The sequence below is a fragment of the Monodelphis domestica genome, chromosome 5 (assembly GCF_027887165.1).
Source record: "Monodelphis domestica isolate mMonDom1 chromosome 5, mMonDom1.pri, whole genome shotgun sequence".
Taxonomy (NCBI): Eukaryota; Metazoa; Chordata; class Mammalia; order Didelphimorphia; family Didelphidae; genus Monodelphis; species Monodelphis domestica.
This window is the reverse complement of record NC_077231.1, coordinates 117,138,781-117,160,042: the sequence shown is the minus strand read 5'-3', so window position 1 is coordinate 117,160,042 and position 21,262 is coordinate 117,138,781. Positions and strand designations below refer to the sequence as shown.

The following is a 21,262-nucleotide window of genomic DNA, read 5'->3' as shown; positions in this document are numbered from 1 at the left end:
GGCATTACTTTGTGATTATTTGATTGAGATTTTTAATACTAATTTTTGCACTTTAATACAAATACATATGATATACATAGATGCTTCATAGAAGTATTCATCCAGGTTTTACATCGTTAAAAAATAGGTTTTAAGTATGATTAAAAACAGCCTATTTAGCAATGCTGGCTCCCATGTCAAATTCCACAAAATGGGTCTAGAATATACACTACAAAAAGTATCTAAAATCTATTTTTTAACAGATATTCAGTTGCTGGGAAGGGAGATGGAGGAGAGATAAAGGCCTTGAACCATGCATCACAAGGTGCCATGATAGAAGCAATCCTAGGACACTGGCCAGGGCATGTGTTACTATGGCGGGAGAGATTTGAGCTACACAAAGCCACCTGTTCTTGGGAAGTCTTTCATGGAGGGGAAAAACAAGGTGGGGCCAGGGAGGTACACGCCAACTAGCAGCTTCATATTTTAAATAATTAATTTTGCTAACTAAGTGTTTAAGTTCAATAGTTCTGACTTATTGAAGGACAAAAATGTGTAAGCACCTTTAATTTTGGCGTTCTGGGCCATAGTCCATCCTGGTTACAACTCTTAATACAAATAGTACATAAACTTTAAGATAATAAATGTTGAAATTTCTTCTCACAACCTATATGGATTTATTATTCCATAAATTCCATTTCCTGGGCAGAGTTGAAGGTTTATCTAATCTAAGATAAGCATTTTTTTTTGTTGTTGAAAGATAACAATACTGGTTTACATTTACATAGCTTTAAATTTTATATGCGTTCTCTAATTTGGTCTTCCATATTATTTTATGGCTATGAAGCATGGGATACTGTATCCGTAGCTTATAAATAATTGAAATTTAGTATTGTTCAGAGGGCACGTGGTGGGCGAAAGAAGGATGTATCACAAACTGAAGAATTAGGACGAACAAACAACAAGGTATCACCACAGAACTACATAGTTGAAAAAGGAAGATGGGCTGGTCCTGTGGGGAAGTAACTGGTTTATTTAGGGCATTAGGGAGAAATAAGGAAGGCCACAAGTATGTGAGGTGAACTTCTTGGAAGTCATGGATAAGAGTTGTGTAGGGTGGGCAGGTATGGTTGGATTGTGATCAACATCATGGTGAGGTGGGGTGGGAGAAGGGGGGAGACAACAGGATATCCACCTCAATGAAATAACAAATCTTGTTGATCATTTGATGAAGAGGTAGAGTGTGTAAATATTATTACACCCATTTTACAGCTGAAGATACTTGAGACTAAGTGAGTTGTCCCTGGTAGTCAAGAGACACAATCAAGACTCTTTTTTGCAGTTTTCCATTACTCGATGATGCCTTTCCCCAAAAGTCTGAGATGTTGCGGCAGGATCTGAATTAAAAGTACATCACATACAACTGTGTAATGGAGTTGTGCTAAAGCTTAATAAATTTCCTTTCAAATTCCACATACAGATGGTTTCTATCATCCTGAGTTATTAAAGCTTACGTATACACAAAGACTTTCTGAGAAGCGTGTATCCCATTTCCTGAACCCGTTTCCCTCCTTACAAATTTCAGAAAGGAAGCAGCCACTCGGTCAGCACCCTGGTTACCTGCAGGCATTCTTTGATGTGCTGGGCTTCAAAGCTGACTGTGTGGGGGTGTATCCAGGGCAAGCCATAGGAAGCCTGGGAGGGCTAGGAAAGGAAGGCAAACTTTTGTGCCATGCTGAAAGAGGAAGTGATGTGATCTCCTGCCGGGATTCCACGCTGGTCCTGCCCAGCTTTGGGAACAAGGAAAGGGAGAGAGAGGCAGCACCCTGGATAATCTGCTTCTGAATTTTCTTATGGTTGAGGATCTAGCTGAGCAGGAACACAACTTAGGAGAATGTGGTTTATTTATTTATCTGCAGATACCAACTCAGAAAGGAAGTACTTGATGAAGATGATAATATTAATGGTAAAGAACCGAACCTGATGGTATTTAATTCCAGGCTCCTAGTGGTCTGGGACACAGCCACTATCAAGGCTAAAAGGTCTACAATCAGGCTTTCTAAGCTTTGTTTCAGTTTGCAAAGCATGCAACCACGTGCAGAGTGGGTTATGACATTCTTACCCTGCTGCCTGCTGTCTCTGTTATTATAAGTTGGCAGCGGGGTATGGAAACTTAAGAGACCAGAGCCGGCAGGCAGAGACGCTCCGGACACAGGAAATACACTGAGCGGACAGTGGGTGCATTAAATCTCCCAGATGTAGGAGTCCTCTGTCTAAAGCAAGAAGATTTTTTTGGTCTGGCCTTGATGTCTGGGTTTGTTCTTGGTGACTTGCCCAGATGGAAAACTGGGAAAGAATCCATGTTGCTGCTCTCATTTGGAAGTTCCCAATATAGGAAGGGAAGAAAACAATAATGGATAAAACCTAACAATTTGTTTGTGTGAGAGAGGAAGAAGGGAGAGGAAGGTCATCATTCTCAATGAATAATAATCATGATGATGATGATAAACATTTATAGATTGCTTTAAGGTCAACAAAGCACTTTCTGTACATCTGTGAAATAGACAATGTAGCTATTGTTGTCCCCATTTTACAGATGAGGAAACTGAGGCTTTTTTTGTCTGTGATCACAAAATTAAGTGTCTGAGGTGAGATCTGAAGCTAGATCTCCTGATTCTAAGTCCAATGTTCCCAACGATAACTACAGTGTCACATTTCTTTGTAGAGAGCTTAAGCACAGATAGAATTTCCTCCCTTTATCAAGTTTCTCCAAATAAAATTGATCCTTATGGCTAAGTATTAAAAAAGGGGTAAAAAAGTATTCTGGACTCTGTTGTCCCTCTCCATGTGAATTAAAGATATATTGTCTAGCTTTGCTTCCTCTGGCTCATCAGATTTCCTTATTTAAGATTCATTAAGCTCTACTTAAATTGAGTACTGTTATAAATAATAACCATCAAATCCCAAGTGCTTTGAGGTCTGACTAATGCCTTGACTTTTAGACTAGGAAATTTCCATGGAAAACAAAGATAATGAGCAATGAGGTGGCTAAGTGGATAGAGTGCCAGGTCGGGAGATGGGAGGTTCTGTGTTCAAATTTGACCTCAAACATTAAGCAAGTCATTTAACCCCTATTGCCAAGCCCTTATCATTCTTCTGCCTTGGAACTAATCCTGAGTACTGATTCTAAGATAGAAGGTAAGAGTTTTTTAAAGAAAAATAAAAGATCAAGTTTTCATTTAGAAAAAGTAAAAATCAAATTTGGTCAAACCATCCCTCCTTCCCAGCAAGGCTCTTGAAGCTTTATCAGCGGTTCTCAACCTCTCAATTTGTAGCAATGAGAATACATAATGCAGACATAATTCAGAATTTACATTCTGAATCATAACTGTAGCAAAATTACAGTTACACCAAAATAATTTTTTGGTTTGGGGTCACTGCAACATGAGGAACTGTATTGCGGGATCATGGCATTAGAAAGGTTGAGAACCACTGCTTTAGATGAAAAAGAAACAAAAATATCAGGGATGTATAAATGTGTGTGTGTGTGTGTGTGTGTGTGTGTGTGTGTGTGTGTGTACACACACACACATATAAACCCTTATCTTTTGTCTTAGAATCAATGCTATTGATTCTATTGTTTTAGTTCCAAGGCAGAAGAGTGGTAAGGGTTAGGCAAATGGGAATAAGTGACTTGCCCAGGGTCACACAGCTGGGAAGTGTCTGAGGCCAGATTTGAACACAGGATTTCTGCTCTCTAGGCCTGGCTCTCCATCCACTGAGTCACTCAGCTGCCCCCTAGGGATATTGTAAATGATACTAACAGATAATTCTCAGTCCCTTGGGTTCAAACATAGGATCACAGATTTAGAGATGGAAGGGAATGGAGGAGGCCAATTCCCTCATTTTACTGAAGAGGAAAATGAGATGCTGAGAGTGTAAGTTGCTGGTAAATGAATTTGAATTTGAACTCAGATCTCCCTGACTGCAAGCTCATCCTCTAATTACTTCCACTCTTTTCCTCTCCTGCTTTCTACATACTCTCAAAGTTTGTTTCTCAGTCCAATTTTACAAAAGGATTGAAAAGAATTGGGAAAACTACAAATGCCTATCAGTTTCCTGATCATTCTTATCTTCTCAAGGGGCTAGAAAAGATGTTTTTAATTCACAGAGAAAAGGGAAGCAGAGTCCAGAATATTTTTTCCTCCTTTTTGGTACTCACCTATAAGACCCCATACACTCATATACTCCCAGCCAACTCACCTCCCCTTCCTCAAGTCCTGTAGTGCACACTGAGATCTGGTGACGAGACATGGTCCTGTGACTTTCCACTGACCCTTTACCCACCCATTTTGGTCTGTACATCTCAACAACTTGCCAACTGTAACCAGTTTCCTTTGCAAGGGGAGGAAATTGTCCCAGTCTGGAGTTTATGATTCATACACATTTGAGGTCATAAACAAGAAACCAGAGGTTCCTAGAATTTCAAAAGCAACAGTGAAAGGGGCTAAAGGAAAACTTCTAATTTTCAAGGCTCAAAGGCTTAAAATTCATTGGTACCCTGCTGAACCCAGCCTAAACAAACTAGCTATCTGCAAGTTTCTCAGAATGAGAAAAATATGCAAAACTGCTTGAAAGAATTGGCTTTCTTTCCTGTGCTCCAAATTACTGTAATCTAAAAATTTTCAGTTCTATATATACTGTGAGGTATGAAACATAAACAGGTAGAATGGACAGAGCCTTAGAATTTGGAAGATCAGGAAGATCTAGGTTCAAGTCCTGCCTCAGACACTTTAGTAGCTATGGAACCCTGGACAAGTCATTTCCTCTTGGATCTAATAGGGATAATAATAGCATACAGCTCACTAGGTTTCCCTGAGAATTAAATGTATTTACATCATTTTGCAAGCTTAAGAGCTCCATATAAATGCTAGCTGCTATTAAGGCCATTTTTAGCAGAGAAAGGCTCTCTCGTTGAATTTACTCTTCCCTCTGATCACTTCCAACTCATCTATTATTTGTAACCTTTACATTTTTATCTTGGTATCTTCAGCCCTTAGAAGAGTTGATTGCATATAATAGACACCTAATGCTGTTGTTCAATTGCTTTTTTCAGTTGTGTCCAGCTCTTCATGACCCCATTTGGGATCTGCTAAAGCAAGTCACTTTCATTCAATCTCAACAAAAAGGTGGAATAGGACAGTCATAGAATTTGGTGGCTAGAATTCAGTAGAGGCAAGGCAGCCTATACTGGGTCAAGTTTGGGAAACCACATGACACTGGCTAAATAAGAGGAACTAGGACCCAGGAGAAAATTAAAGGGAAAGAAAAAGAGAAACAAAAAGAGAGGGGGTCCAAATATGTGACAGACTGCCAGGATCTGTTTTGCATTATATAGGACTCTTAATTACTGAAAGGTAAAGTCACATGGTCAAAAAGTGGTGTTGAGACTTTAAAAATTAATTTAATATTACTCAAATTACAAGTGGAAACCACCAGAGCATCATTGGGGAAGTTCCAAGGGATCGTGGACCAGAAGGTAAAAACACAAGATAAACAGTAATGAAGATATGCTTTTGGTCAGTTTAGACACCTCAGAATGAATTCCTACACAGAAACAATGTTCATTTCAATTTAACAAATGTCTATTAAGTATCTGGGGCAGTTAAGTGATAAAATGGATAAATAAAGCACCAGGCCTGGAGTCAGGAAGACCTGAGATCGAATCTGCTCTTAAGACACTTACTAGCTATGTGACCCTAAGCAAGATACTTAACCCTGTTTGCCTCAGTTTTCTCATCTGTAAAATGGCAAACCACTCCAGTAACTTTGTCAAGAAAACCCCAAATGGGGTCATGAAGAGCTGGATACAACTGAAAAACAAACAAACAAACAAACCCAACGGAACAACATGCCTGTATACTTGCCAAGGATAAAAAGGCAACAATTTATACGGATTCTAGATATGCGTTTGGCATTTGTCACTCAATCGGAATGCTATGGCTCCAGAGAGGATTTTTAACCTCAGCTGGACAATCCATAGCTAATGCAGAAATTATTAATGAAGTTCTTTCTGCTCTCAAACTGCCTGAAGCCCTAGCTGTAGTTCATTGCTCTGCCCATACATACAGGTGGCTCTGACCCTGTCTCTAGAGGAAATGACCGAGCAGATGCCTCTGCAAAACTAGCAGCCATAGAAGGACCTGGATTAATTTTAACATTAACAACCACTGATAATTTAAATTTATCACTTTCCTATAATGAAAAGGAAGTGGAAAAATGGAAGCAAAAATTTAAAGCAAAACAGATTAATGGAGTGTGGGTATCGTCTGAAGGGAAACCTCTGCTCCCTAGAAGTTTCTATCACCAAATTTGCCAATCTGTGCATAAAAATGGTCACTTTAGTACCCAGGGGATCGTGGACTCTGTTAAGAGAGTATGGATAGTATAGATAGCCCCCGGTATCACTACCATAGCCTCTAAAGTGTGTTCAGCCTGCTCTACCTGCCAGGCATATAACCAACATGCCTTTTGTGGCAAAGCTTTTGGTGGGCGTCCTCTGACTTACACACCTTTTAAGTACCTACAGATTGATTTCATAAAAATGCCAAAGGCCGGACATTATAAATTTTGTCTAGTCATAGTAGATCAACTGACCAGATGGCCGGAAGCATTTCCTGCGACCCGAGCCATGGCAGCTTTTGTTGCTAAGGTGCTTTTAAAAGAAATTATTCCTCGTTTTGGCCTGCCAGCACGTATTGATTCCGATAGAGGAAGTCATTTTACTGATTCTGTCTTAAACCAAATATATTCTTGCTTGGGGATAACTCCCAAATTCCATGTTCCATATCATCCCCAGAGCTCAGGCCAAGTTGAAAGGATGAATAAAGAACTTAAAACTATGATGGGAAAATTATGCACTGAGACCCATTTAAAATGGCCTGAAATTCTCCCTCTGGCCCTATTTTATCTTAGAAGCAGGCCTAGAGGAGACTTACATATTTCACCATTTGAGAGGCTTTTTGGACATCCGCCTATACAGGCTAAGCCTTTCTCCCCGGCATATACATCAGTATTAGGGGGAGATACTACTATTGCTTCCTATATACAGAAATTATAGTACAAACTACGTGAACTTCATGAATCCGGAGCTGCAGTACAAGCTGGACCACTAGACTTTTCACTTCACGACCTGAACCCAGGAGACAAGGTGTATATTAAAAATTTCCAGCATACTGGAGCAACTCAGCCTTCGTGGGAAGGACCATTCCGAATATTGTTAACTACTCCAACATCTATAAAGGTTAGAGAAAAGGACTCTTGGATTCATTGCTCACATGTAAAGAGAGCATTTTCTGCTGAGACTGATTGACTGTATCCTATCACATGCATTGAAGATAATAATCCATTGACAAGTGGATGCTTCTTTTTCAAAAACACACTGAACTCCTGATTTTTTTCTTCTCTTTCCCTTATTTTTTTATTATTGCTTTTCTTTTGAATTTGAATTTTTTCCCCTTTCCTCATTTCTTGTACAAAAGGTACATACAATTAAAATTTTTTTCCTTCTCTCTCTGCAGTAATATAAGTTTAAATATACATACCCAAACAGCTTTAGACTGTGGGAACCTGCCATTTATTGATCAAATGCTATGGGACTATGATTAATGTTTGTGTGATTCCAGGAAATGGGATAAAAACAAGGAGCACAGCCTTTACCTGAATAGTGCCAAAAGAGCACACAGGAAATACTAATGTGGACTCAAGGTTGTGACGCTTGACATACGTTAAGTCGTAGGACTTCCTTGTATCTACACTCTTTATGAAGTACTCATACAAGTACAAAAATTTGACTATCATTCTGGCTCCCTATATCCTTGAGAATGAAAAAAGTCAGACCAGTGAATGACTCTTCCCTATCAAAATAAAATTCTAGTTCCTTTCCTTCTTATAATATGACAACTTCCTGTAGTCTTGGCTGCAAATGGGTGAGTGAAATATTACTGCATTCTGTCCTACAGACTTGTGGGATAGAAATTACTGTAAATTGGACCTTAACAAGGGCCCATTATGAAGTTATTCTTGTTTAGTCAACATTTTATACATAGATTTTTTGTTATTTTGATTCTGATTTTGAATTTTTTTTCTTCCCTTTCTCCCCAAAGTTTAACTTTCTTCCATATTTTTTCCCTTTATATATTTTTGTTTTTTGTTTGTTTTGTTTTGGTTTTTGAATTCTTTTAATAACTGACTCATATACCCCCATAACTCAACAATGCATCCTGAGCTGAACTGGATTTTTTTTAACACCCACTTCAGGGGGGATTGTATTTTAATAAAATTCCAAGATTTTTGAAAAGTTTTTTTGTTGTTGTTTGAGAAACATCTTCAAGGAAGAAGCTTGCTAACTCTTAAATCCAGAGAATGAACTGTTGTAGAAAGATGCCAGAAAACCTATATTACATCAAGATCAAGAATGAACCTTGGGGTGTGGTTGCTTGAACTGAAGGTTGATTGAATTTATTTTGAATGTATACTCTTCTGCCAAAGGGGACAGCCCCCTACTTGGCTTTTGTCAATGTGCCCAGCAAAACATTGGTTTTGCTGTCTCTCTCTCTCTCTCTCCTATTTTTCCCTTATCTCTAACTATTGTAATTTCATAGCTAGTATGTTTACAAGACCCATAGGAGAGGTTAGCCTTCCTTGGGCCTCAGTGGGTATTGTGAATTTCAAAACTACTCAACCCTGTTCAAACCATTCTTTAGAGGATGGGATTTGGATATTTCCTAATCAATAACAATAGAGATACTTGGAATGACAGAATCAGGTCTTGGAAACTACAATCTCCACCCTACTCAGGGTTACAGGATTTAGGAAGGGCTGCAGCAAAGCTCAAGATTTAATTATCTGAGAATATGGCCTTCAACAGACATGTGCAAAGGGGACAGCTCTCTGGGTGGTCCTGGGTGAAGCTAGAGACACCATTGGCACAGATGAGACACAGGAAGTGAGGTAGAGGACAGCTGAGGAGTTCTGGGGACTTCCTGTGAAGGAGAGGAGGTTGTTGGAGCCTGGTGCTTGGAGTAGAGGCCCTCAGACTGTTTCTCTATTTTGGTCACGTGAGTGATAGGGACTGATCTCTTTTCTTTGCCTCGGCTATCCAAGGCTTTTGGCCCAGCCTAAGCAGAGTGGGTATTTAAGCCCTATTCCCTTCTCTCCCTTCTCTCCTTTCTCTCTCTCTCTCTCTCTCTCTCTCTCTCTCTCTCTCTCTCTCTCTCTCTCTCTCTCATACTTTTCTTCCTACTGTTTGTAATTAAAAACTCCATAAAAGGTTGACTGCTGACTTGAATTTTCATTTAGGAATTACATAGCTGAATTCCTTGGCGACCTTAAATTAATATATATCAGTCTTTTAAAAAAGTGATTTCCATATCACAGGGGCAAGATTTGAATTTAAGTCCTTCTGACTCCAATTCCAACACTCAATCTTCTATGTCATTTTGAACTTTCGAGGTGAATAGGGAATTTGGGTCAATGCAAAACCAGTCTCATTACAGGAAAAACAACCTAAAACTCATACTTGGCGAAGAGCAAATTCCTTCAAAGCTGCCTGATCAAGATAGATCTTTCATATCCTACCACCTGTCCCCACTACATTTTGCACTGATGTCTAGCAATGAAGGCGATGGAATGGGAAGTCAAAAACGACCACATTCACAGCCAGGATTCTGCTTTTGGTGATTTGCCTAGAAACAGAATTTCTGAAAGCTCATTATCCTTGAAATCAGGGACCAGCAACTGCTCTAGCCTTTAGTGTCATTCTCTAACCAACTCTTGCATGGAGAAAAAGGTTTGCCCACAGATGGTTCTATTTGCAGAGGCAACTGTGTCTTTGTATAAGGCTTAGTAAGATCTTGGAAGGAAGGAAGCAAGCAGAGTAGTTTTCCCAGCTCAGGTGTATTGCAGCAAATGAGAACAAATACCAAACATGCTTATTTGTAAGTCAAATCAGCCTTGGGGGAGGGGAGGAAGGTAGAGGTTGGGGTTTGGGGGAAGGGATAAGGAAGGGTTTGTGAAGTAGTGACACTATAAACCTCCAATCACAGGAATTTTCAAAATACATATAGGCACTTTTTTAGAGGGGGGAAAGTATATATATCAGAGCTTCAAAGACAGTAGAATCTTCTTTCTTCTCCAAAGTGGGTTTTTGGCAATTATGTAAGCCTGAAATGTTCCTGGTAGAAATAACAAAAGGGAAAAGGAAAAGAGAGAAATGAAATAGGGGTGGGGGATGGCAGGGATGTTAAATTTAGTCAGTGAAACTAGTGGGATGGAGGATGAAAGAGGTGAGGAGAAAGAACACATGTAACACTCATTTATTCTCTACCCAGAAAGCAAGGCTACCTGCTGTAAGAGACGGCACAAATTAGTACTGTTATTGTGGAGGGTCAGGTTCCGATTTGTGAATTATTAAGAAAAAAATGATAAAAAAAAACTTAAAAAAATTTCCAAATGACAAAAACAAAATATTAGATTCTCTTCCTCTTGGCAATGATCAACAAGCTTAAGAAAAGGCATCAGGGAACAAGAATTGTTGGTGCCCAAATAGTTCAGTTAAAAACAGCAGCAAAGACTCCAAAACAAAGCTACATGGGTAAAGCATGAGAAAAAAAAATAGCATTCTCAGGGTGCCTGCTGTAACCACAGTCAATGGTAAACATTAGGTAGATTGCAATGTGCTGTCTTTTGTACTCACACACTTAAATGGAAGGCAGTTAGGTGGCACAGTGGATAGAATGCAGGACCTGGAGTCAGTTAAGACTCATCTTCTTAGGTTCAAATCTGACCTCAGACACTTGCTAGCTGTGTGACCCTGAGCAAGTCACTTAACCCCCATTGCCTAGCCCTTACCCCTCTTCTGCCTTGGAACCAATACTCAGTATTGACTCTAAGATGGAAGGTAAGGATTTAAAAAAAAAGGTGCCTTTGTTCCTGGGAGAAGTGTGGGATCATTAAAGAAAATTTCCAATTTTCTGAAAGCCACTGAATGTGTTCACCTCCTTTGATTTAATTCTAGGACCTATTCATTCAATTTGTATTATTTCTTCCAGCTCTATATTCTAATAGATGAATGCTATAGGTTCTTCATATAACTGCATATCATAAGCAAATCAAGGCATTCTTTTTCTTTAAAAAAAATAACTTTTATCTTCTGTCTTATCAATTCTAAGGCAGAAGAGTGGGATGGGCTAGGAAATCGGATTTAAGTGACTTGCCCAGGGTTATGCAGCTAGGAAGTGTCTGAGGCCAAATTTGAATCCAGGGCCTCCCATCTCCAGGCCTGGTCCTCTAGCCACTGTGCTTCCTAGCTGTGCCACTAATTAAGACATCCTTTATCTACTTGGGTTTTTCTGTATGAACAGGCCAAAAGAAATTTAGGATTAGGATCGTTGTTAAAATATAGTCAAGTTATCCTTAAAGTACTTGAACTTAATGAACATTGTAGATTATTATATTATTACATAACACATATTTTATTTTACATATAACATTTTAGTATATATTATCTATTTATTATATATTATATCATTTTAGTATATATTATTTATATATCATCTATTTATTATATAACATATTATGTAGATTATTTTAAAGATGTGAAGAAAGTGAAATATATCAATGAAGACAATACCATAAAAACTATGCATATATATATGCACATACCATAATAATTAAAATTATGAGACTGCTAGTAGCTTTAATAACCTTATACATACCGCATATAGGCTTTAGAATACTCTATACATCATTGAAGGCTATAAAAATTTATTACTTACTAAAAAGCTAACAGGACATGACCTGATGATGCAGCTTTCCACTAGACATCAGATGCTCATCATCTTTCATGGACTGACAGAGGAAAAACTCACACACCTCACATAAAGAACTCAAAATATCATAGGGCACTCAACCAATGGATTCTACTAGAATCAGTGCACCATCACCGTCTGCACTGTTGCCTATAACTACCTGGACATAATATAATTTACAAAAGCAACATTTTTAATAAATGTCAATATCTCAAAGACTGTTTATCTTCAAGTTACATAGACTAGAAAGCTTTCAAATTACAGAAGCCTAGCAGAAGGAATTAAAGCCATGCAGGAATAGGAGGAGGTAGATGTCATCCCTGTTATTGTTCCCTCCTTTGGAGTTGTCCGGTAGAGACTTTCTAAGTCTAGAGAAGAGATTATGTAGCAACTCTTTAATTCTATTGTAACTGCCTGCTGCTTAATTCACTTGTGCAACAGCCCACAGGACATACATAAAAATACATGCACACATGTATGTATATATACATATATATATATATCTTAGAAACTCACCACAAATTTGGTGTGTATATAGATATGTGTGTGTGTGTATATATATATATATAAAATTATACACGGACATAGACACAGTCACACACATGCATATGACTCCTCTTACTCTGGGCTATAGTAGTGCCCAGCCCCTACCCCCAACCCTCATTTTGAAATAAAAAAATAATGATAAAAATAATAATAATAGCCCCTCGTTTATAAACTGATAATAACGATGATAATAATAATAACCTCCCCATCCAATGTCTAAGTCATCATTCATAAAGTGAGGAGGGAAGGAAGAAAAAGGAAAGGAAAGGAAATGCTAGGCAGGGTGATGTATAATAGGGATTTTGTGTGCTCTGAAACTTGGTAGTGGTCAGGATGTTGCAGGGATCCTACCTGAAACACTGGCCAATTGAGCTCTGCTGATTGCAGTGATCAAGTTAATACCCAGCCAGTAACTGCTCCTTTCAATCTAAGAAACACATGGGGCAGGAAAAAATTACAGGCAACTTGGATCCATTGTGATAACGAGTTTGACACAGAAATGAGCTAAGTGAGCCGTGCTCCTTTCTGCTCTAATGTCACACACAAAAAGGAGAAACTGCACCAATTCTGAAATACCAATACCCTAACCTGCTAGAAATGCTTTGGCCCAGAGAGGGCTGGTTACAACAGGGGGACAAACCATGAATGTGCCTGAACTGAACTGACTGAATGAATGCTTTTATTATGTGCCAGAATCAAATCAGAACAAAACTGGAAACAGATCTTACCGGTTATAGACAAGGACTTCATTCTGCTTTTTGTCAGCAATAATCTCAATTTCGAGCTATACCCACAATGTTTTAGAGACCAATTCAAAGGTAATCATATGAAATAACTTCATTCCTAAACCCAGATTAGATGAAATAAGAGCAGAAATTGAGGAGTTATCTAAATCTAAAAAGGAGAAAGCCCCGAACTATGGGCACTGAAGATCTCTACTTAGTGCAAATTCCAGAGGCACAATCTAATAATGAAACAAGTGGCCAAAATAATGCTATTTTCAAGTGATTTTGAACAAAAGGTCAGGGCTCACTCAGAACAGTATTCTGAAAATCCCTTTTGAGGGTTTTAGGATATGAATCCAACTAATAGATCAATCATATTGAAATAATAAAGTAGTTCAAAAACTTAATTTTTTTTTAACCCTTGCCTTTTGTTTTAGTAACAATTAGATAGAGGGCCAAGGGCTAGACAAATGGTTAAGTGGTTTGCCCAGGGTCACACAGCTAGGAAGTATCTGAGGAGCTGTTATCTTCCATGAACATATTTTCCCATAATATTTGATAGAGAGTATAAAAACATTTTAGGTCTTGCACACATGGGATCTGGGCCACTATAGTAAGGACCACCGGAGGAAAGGTGAAGCTATCTAAGAGTTCCTATTAAACTATTATGAGAACAATACAACCATGGTGGTGCAAAAAGGTACAATGCCACCAAGGAAGAAGCAGCTTGAAAAAACTCTTAAAGATCTATGGAAAACTATTAGTAGGTTACATCCATTTCTAGGAAGTGGGTAGAGCAGAAAATGTGAACAATGTATTACCAAGCTAAAAAAGAGGCAGAACATAGAAGTACTTCAAAATGTCTTGATACTTTTTGTCAATAATTAAAAATGAAAGTCAAAAAAGTTAAGTGGGTAGAAGGAATCAAAGAAGACAAGAAAGACAAGAAACAAAGCAATAACAATAAACTACAATAAAGAAAGTTGAAGAGCAAAGAAATTAGAGGAGAGAGTCTTGAACCCCCAAAGGAGACTGTGGCAAAATTTTCTTGTAAGTATGCTCTAAAAAAGTTCAACACAACAAAAATGAATGTTTTCATTCACTTTTGAATGAAATGAGGTTAAACATAAGACATAAGACTTGCACAAAGTTAATAGAATGAATGAAAGAATACACCAAGAGAATTAATTCTAGGTTTTCTACAAAACTAGAAAGTGTTAGGGCTAGAGAAAATTCATCATTACTGGCTCAAATATTTCATAGTGATAGAAGGATTAATGGCAAAGCACTTAACCAGTTTCTTTTGTAATGAAAGCCTGATTCCATCTTCTTTCTTTTTAACAGAAAGCATCACACACTTATTACCAAAACACAAGAGTACTAGTAACCCCTTCAAAGATAGGCCAATTAAATATTTATATATTTTATACAAATGTATTAACAGCTCAAAATTTGTTGTTCAAAATATACACTTACAATAAAACAATATTTTCACTAAGAAGGAAAAAGTCATGCCAAAAAGAGCTATTGAGAATGGATTTAGTGGTTATTCAACACCAAAGTGATTTTCCTAAGACTCAAATCGGATCATGTCACCCCTCTACTCACTAAATTCCACGGATTTCCTATTGTCTCCAGGAGCAAATACAAAATACTCTGTTTGGCATTCAAAGCCCTTCAAAAGGGCCACAAAACTAGCATATCTTTGACTTAGCAATACCACAACTGGGTCTGTATCCCAAAGAGATCAGAGATAGGGGGAAACGACCTACCTGAACCAAAATCTTTTTAGCAGCTCTTTTAGTAGTGGCAAAAAGTTAGAAATTGAGGGGTTGCCCATCACTTGGGAACAGATGAACAAGCTGTGGCTTTGGGTTGTCAGGGAACACTACTGCACTAACAGGATTGCTATAAGAAATGACTAACAGGATGGGTTCAGGAAAGCCTGGAAAACTTCTATGAACTGATAAAAAGTGAAGTGAGTAGAACCAGGAGAACAATGTATATAGTAACAACAATATTATATGATGACCAACTGTGAAGGACTAAACCATTATCAGTAAAGCAAGTCTCCAAGGTAACCACCAGGGACTCCTGAAGAAAAAGCTACCCATCACTAAAGAAGGAACTATTGGAATCTGAGTGCAGTTCAAAACACGCCATCTTCATGAGATTTCTATTGTATGTGTCTTCTCTCATGACATGAGCAATATGGAAATAGGTACTGCGTGAATGTGGGAGTAGGGTAGGGAGGGAGAAAATCAGAATTTTAAAATGTCAAAAAAATTGTCAAAAATTGTTTCTATGTGTAACTGAAAAAGCAAAAAAAAAAAAGTTAAGTATTTTTAGCGAGAGAAACAACAAAAAACCTTTAATAACCTAGCTCTGTCCTACCTTTTCAGCCTTCTTCCACCTTATCCACCCACATGTACTCTTCAGTTCAGTGACACTGGCCTCCTGGCTATTCTAGGAGCAAGATACTCTACCTCTCAGCTCTGGACATTCTTTCTGGCTGTCCTTCATGCCTAGCACACAGAGTACTTAGCTCCCTGGTTTCTTTTAAGTACTAACTAAAATCAAATCTTAATTCCAAGGCCATCCCTCTGTTAATTATTTCCTATTATCCTGAATAGAGCTTGCTTTGTATATACTTACTTGCATATTGTCTCATTAATTTGTAAGCTCCTTGAGAATAGGGACTGTCTTTTACCTCTTTTTATTTCTCCATCAGCTGAGCAGAAAAATATTCATTGAAAACATTTATTAATTTAACACGTCACCCTAAGGCAATGTAATATTTATATGGTCTTTTTTGATTATTATAAAAAACTTTTCACCTCTTCACTTCTGGGTTACAGAATCATTTTTTGCCTTTGAGATGTACCTCTAACCTTCTATAAGAAATATTTCCTGATCCATTCAGCTAGTGTGTCCTCCCATTCAAACTATCTTGTATTTAACTACTTTGTATTTATTCTTCTGATACTTGTAAATATATGATGTATGTAATCATTGTCTCCACCATTACATTGTAAGATCTGTGAAAATAAGAATTGTTTCATTCAATGTATTTGTGTTGCTAGCACTTAGGATTGGGATAAATGCCTGCTGACTGATTGACTGAACACATGATAAACAAGTTAGACACTTACAAAAGTATTTTGGAACAAAGAGACCCCATGTTACAAAGCAATAGCAAAGGCTGAACACAAGTATACCCTATTGGACTTGTCAAATGCAGACAAGGGTAGTTTGTTTTGAGTTGGAGCCTTAAGATAGAATCTTAAAGTCTTCAGTGACAACTACTACTTGACCAAATAGTATGTTGACGAAGATGTGAAGGATAAATAGTTGAGTCAGGAAGATTTATAGAAAGGGAAGGATAATGAAGTGATTCAGGATCGGGCCACTATTACTAGAAATCACCAAAAAATTGCCCTAAAGGTCCTGGAATTATTGATCAGTATGAATTATGCAAAAAAAAAAAGGTGAAACTTGGGCAGGCTGCAAAAACATACCATCTTTTGTATACCTGGAAAGATACTATGAAATTAAAGGAATTATAAACCAGAAGCTTATTATTCTGTAAATTAAAAGATAACAAACCTCTGTAGTTCAGAATAGCTACTGTTCTCTCCCCCCTCTCCAAAAAAAAAAAAAAAGATCCTTGCGAAGTGGTATAAGAGCATCTTTACAGATAGAATTATTCCCTGCAACTACTCAGACATCAATCCATAAAAATTTAAGATCAACATTCTTAATACATGTTTTTATATCAAATACTCATTTCTAAAGTATTTGGAAGGAAATCTAAGTTCCTCTGCTTATAAAGACTTTCCTAAGCTGGCCCCATCCATCCTTATTCTTCATTATGACTCTTCATATACTTTATGGTTTTGCCAAACCAACCTTCTTAGTGTACCTCAAACATAACCCATCTTCTGCCTCAGTCCTTTGCACTGGCTGTCTCTCATTCCTGAGAGCCATCTGTTCCTCATCTCTACCACTTTGATATTTCTTGTTTTCTTTAAAACTCTGTTCAAGCACCATCTTCTCTCTACACGAAGATTTCCTGATACCTTTGTCTGCTGGTGCTCTCTTCCCTTTCAATTTATTTTTCACATGGTTTTAGTACTGATTCAACTACTGACTGACAACAACTACTGACACGTGTTGTCACCTCTGATAGAATAAATGTTCTTTGAGGACATCAAATGTTTCATTTTTGACTTTGTATTCTCAGGACCAAGCACAGTGCCTGGCACACAGCCAGTGCTTAATAAATACTTATAGAATGAGCAACTGATTGAATCCATGAGTTAACAGGGTGAAGTACATGTTATCTGCTACTGGAGTTATTTGAAGATATTTCCTGTGAGTCTATAAAAGATGCTCTAGCTTACTTCCTAATATTCTTAATTAATTGCAAAAAGTAGTTATTAGTGGGTATTTGGGTGGCCTGGAATCAGTTGGGGAGAAACTAGGTTTAATCTGACCTCACATGCATCTGAGCTATCTGTGACCCTGAGAAAGTCACTTAACCCCATTTGCCTAGCCCTCATCCTTCTGTCTTAAAGTAGTTACCAAAACAGAAAGAAAAGGCTTATAAAAACCTCCATTTTATCCATTTGTGCAGCTGTCCACAGATCATTCAATACACAATATACAATAACAATAGCGGGAAAGTGATGTGCTCTATTAGAAACTCATCAAAAAGGATGAGAATTAAATAAGATAATGATGATGGTAATATATTAGTAATAATAATTTGTGTTCATATGTAGCACTTTATTATCCATAAAGTACTCTCATTATAATCAATCAATCAACAGTTATTAAGGATCTATTCTATACCAGGCTATGGCACAGTGGATAGTGTTGGAAATGGAGACAGGAAGACTCATCTTCCTAACTTGAAATCTGCCCTTGGATGCTTACTAGCTGTGTGACCCTGTGCAAGTCACTTAACACTGTTTGCCTCAGTTTTCTGATCTATAAAATGAGTTGGAGAAAGAAATGGCAAACCACTCCAATATCTTTGCCAAGAAAATCACAAATCGGGTCACAAAGAGTCAGATGCCACTGAAAAAACAACTCTGAACAACTGGGTCATCCACTGTGCCAGGTACTGGGAATGTAAAAAGAGGCAAAAGATACTTATATAAGTAAGGTGAGGGTATCATTACCTCCATTTTATGGATAAAGGAATTAAGCCTTAAAGAAGTGTTCAATGACTTGCCCATGATCATACAGATAGCAATTGGTGTAGGCTTGAACCCAAATCCATTGTTCTTTTCAGTATACCATGTTGTTTAGAGATATAATTACAAACATGCAGTCCACATCAAAAGAGACCACATATTTTATGTCTATCATGGTTTGGATGTATTTTGACATGTGCACATAAATATAATGTGCACTCCCCTATCTCTCACAGTCTTTCCTCTTTAATCTATTTTCTGTGTAGCAGGCTAAGGATTTGTAAGATCAAAGTCCTTGTTAAAATGAAACTTGTGAAGCCTGCTTCTTCCCTTCAGAGCCAAAAGGGTGGGGGAGGTGGAATCTTTTACCAAGTGATATTTAGCAATATTCCCATTTTTATTCCCTCGTATAGAGAGTGGAGATAAAAATATTTCAAATCATAGAACTCAAGAGTTGAAGAAAACTCAAGAGACTGTCCTAATTCAGCTTAAATGACCAAATGAGATCGTATTTATAGTGATTAGTGGAGCAGTTGGGTTAATGGAGAGTAAACCAAGTTTGGAGACAGGGGCTCAAATCTTGCCTCAGATTCCTACTAGGTATGTGTCCTTGGGAGTGTCACTTAATCCCAACTACCTAGCTCTTACCACTCTTCTGCCTTGGAACCAATACTTAGTATTATTTCTAAAACAGAAAATAAGGGTTTCATAAAATAAATGAAGCAAAGAGTGCTTAATAAATGCTTTATTTTCTTCCTCCTCTTTTGAAATTCCCAATAGACTACGAGTTCATTAAGGACAATTGTGCTCATTAAAGACAATGCCTTACTTTTCTTTGTTTTCCTAGGATCTAGAAGAGACTCTTCATTCAAGGAGCTTATATTCTACTTGAGGATACAAGTAGAAAGAGAAATAAATGCCAGATAATTGGAGGAGACAGGATTAAAAATTAGGGAAATGAAGATAGGCGGCATTTGAGATAAGCTAAGAAGATACTTGGATACCGAGAGGTGGAGGTTAAGAAGTAAATGTTCTTGACTCAATTCCTCACTCATGGTTCTGGTTCCCAGGGATAGAAGTCAACTTGTATGAAGACACAGGTGGGAGACATAATGTTAAATTAAGGAAATTCCTGGTATTTCACTTGAACAAGTAACCCACTTGACCTATCTAGCCCATCAAGGGGAATACATGGTAGCCTATTCTGTACCTTCGTCATGGTTTTGGTGCAACAAGACCTCTGGCTGTGTTTGAATAGAGTTTCCTGGGTGAAAGAATGGTGAGAAGAGAATTCGCGGTTTCCTTTGCTTCAGAATATGCTGAAGAAGTTCATATAGCACATCACCTGAAATGAAAGAGAAAGAAACTGGTGAGGGGAAAGGAAAAAGAATTAGAAGGTTATGGGATTATTCTGGGCATTATTATTGTGGCTATTGTGACTTCCAAGGAACCTAAGCAATATTGTTTTTTTTGTTGCTGTTGTTTTTAAGGGTTTTTCTTTTCTTTTTTTGATTTGAAAATTTTTATTTAATTAATTTAGAATATATTTCCATGGCTACATGATTCATGTTCTTTCCCTCTCCTCCCCCCGTAGCCAACGAGCAATTCCACTGCGTTTTACATGTGCCAATGATCAAGACCTATTTCCATATTATTAATATTTGCTTTAGGGTGATCACTTAAGAGTCTACATCCCCAGTCATATCCTCATCGACCCATGTGATCAAGCAGTTGTTTTTCTTCTGTGTTTCTACTCCGACAGTTCTTTCTATGGATATGGATAGAGTTCTTTCTCATAAGTCCCTCAGAAATGTCCTGAATTATTGCATTACTGCTAGTAGAGAAGCCCATTACATTTGATTGTGCCACAGTGTATCAGTCTTATATATTTTAAAATTAATATCCAAAATATGCCAATTATTATATTCATAAATTTTATTAAAAATAACTTGAGAAGTAAAAGCCTGAGTAAAACCAGCCTTCCCAGCCATGCGCAAGAGAAAAGAGAAGTGAGAGAGAGGGAGGAGTCACCAAAACTTATATACAAAGTGAACATGCAAGTGGTGGAGAAAGGAGAGGAATTCTGGGAAATACAAAAGGAATTCTGGGGAAAGTGGTTCAAAGGTAGAAAGTTTCCACTTATACAGTCTCTGTGTACAACGTTCTCCTGGTTCTGCTCCTCTCACTCTGCATCAATTCCTGGATGTCGTCCCAGTTCCCATGGAATTCCACCAGTTAATTATTCCTTTGAGCAAAACAGTATTCCATCACCAACAGATACCACAATTTGTTCAGCCATTTCCCAATTGAAGGGCATCCCCTCATTTTCTAATTTTTTTTTGCTACCACAAAGAGTGCGGCTATAAATATTTTTGTACAAGTCTTTTTCCTTATTATCTCTTTGTGATATAAACTCAGCAATGGTAAGCCATATTGTTTTTGAGTAGAAAGCTGTTGGTAGGAGAATATCTGCTCCCTGAATGCCTTGTCGAGGTTAGAGCAAGGCACAAGTTAGTTCAAGTTATTTTTTAGTGGCCCCAGATTTTTTAGGATGTTTTCCCTCTGTAGTAATATATTTGGGCATCTGTCCAAGGTTCTACCATTCATTGACAATCATTTTCAGAGGCCATCCACTTTCCTTGAATGTAGAGTTGACTTTTGTTTTGGAAAGGGGATAGTCCTGATATATTTGGCATCTGAAGTGCCTACCCAGAACTACATTAGGGGAAAAAAAATGCCATGAGACTTGTCACACTCCTTTGGCCTACAACCAAATCCAAAATGCAGGTGGGTGTCTCAAAACCCTCCAGGGGCGGGTGATTAATCTTTAAAATACCAAAGTCCTCTGACTAGCCCCCTCACACCCTTCCCCCCAACACAGATAGGCAGTCAACAACTGCACTAAACAATGGGGCTTTGTCTCTAATTTTACCTATTTTTA

General features: G+C 37.9%; 1 protein-coding gene across 5 annotated transcripts in view; it reads right to left on the bottom strand.

Moving 5' to 3' along the window:
* The window catches only part of ETV6 (ETS variant transcription factor 6), a 326,203-nt gene that overhangs the window by 42,328 nt on the left and 262,613 nt on the right, over positions 1 to 21,262 (bottom strand). For all 5 annotated transcript variants that reach the window (XM_007503719.3, XM_007503720.3, XM_056799158.1 and 2 more), the window contains one exon: positions 19,532 to 19,666. In XM_007503719.3, coding sequence (XP_007503781.1) covers positions 19,532 to 19,666 — 135 coding nt within the window. The remainder of the gene's footprint in view (positions 1 to 19,531; positions 19,667 to 21,262) is intronic.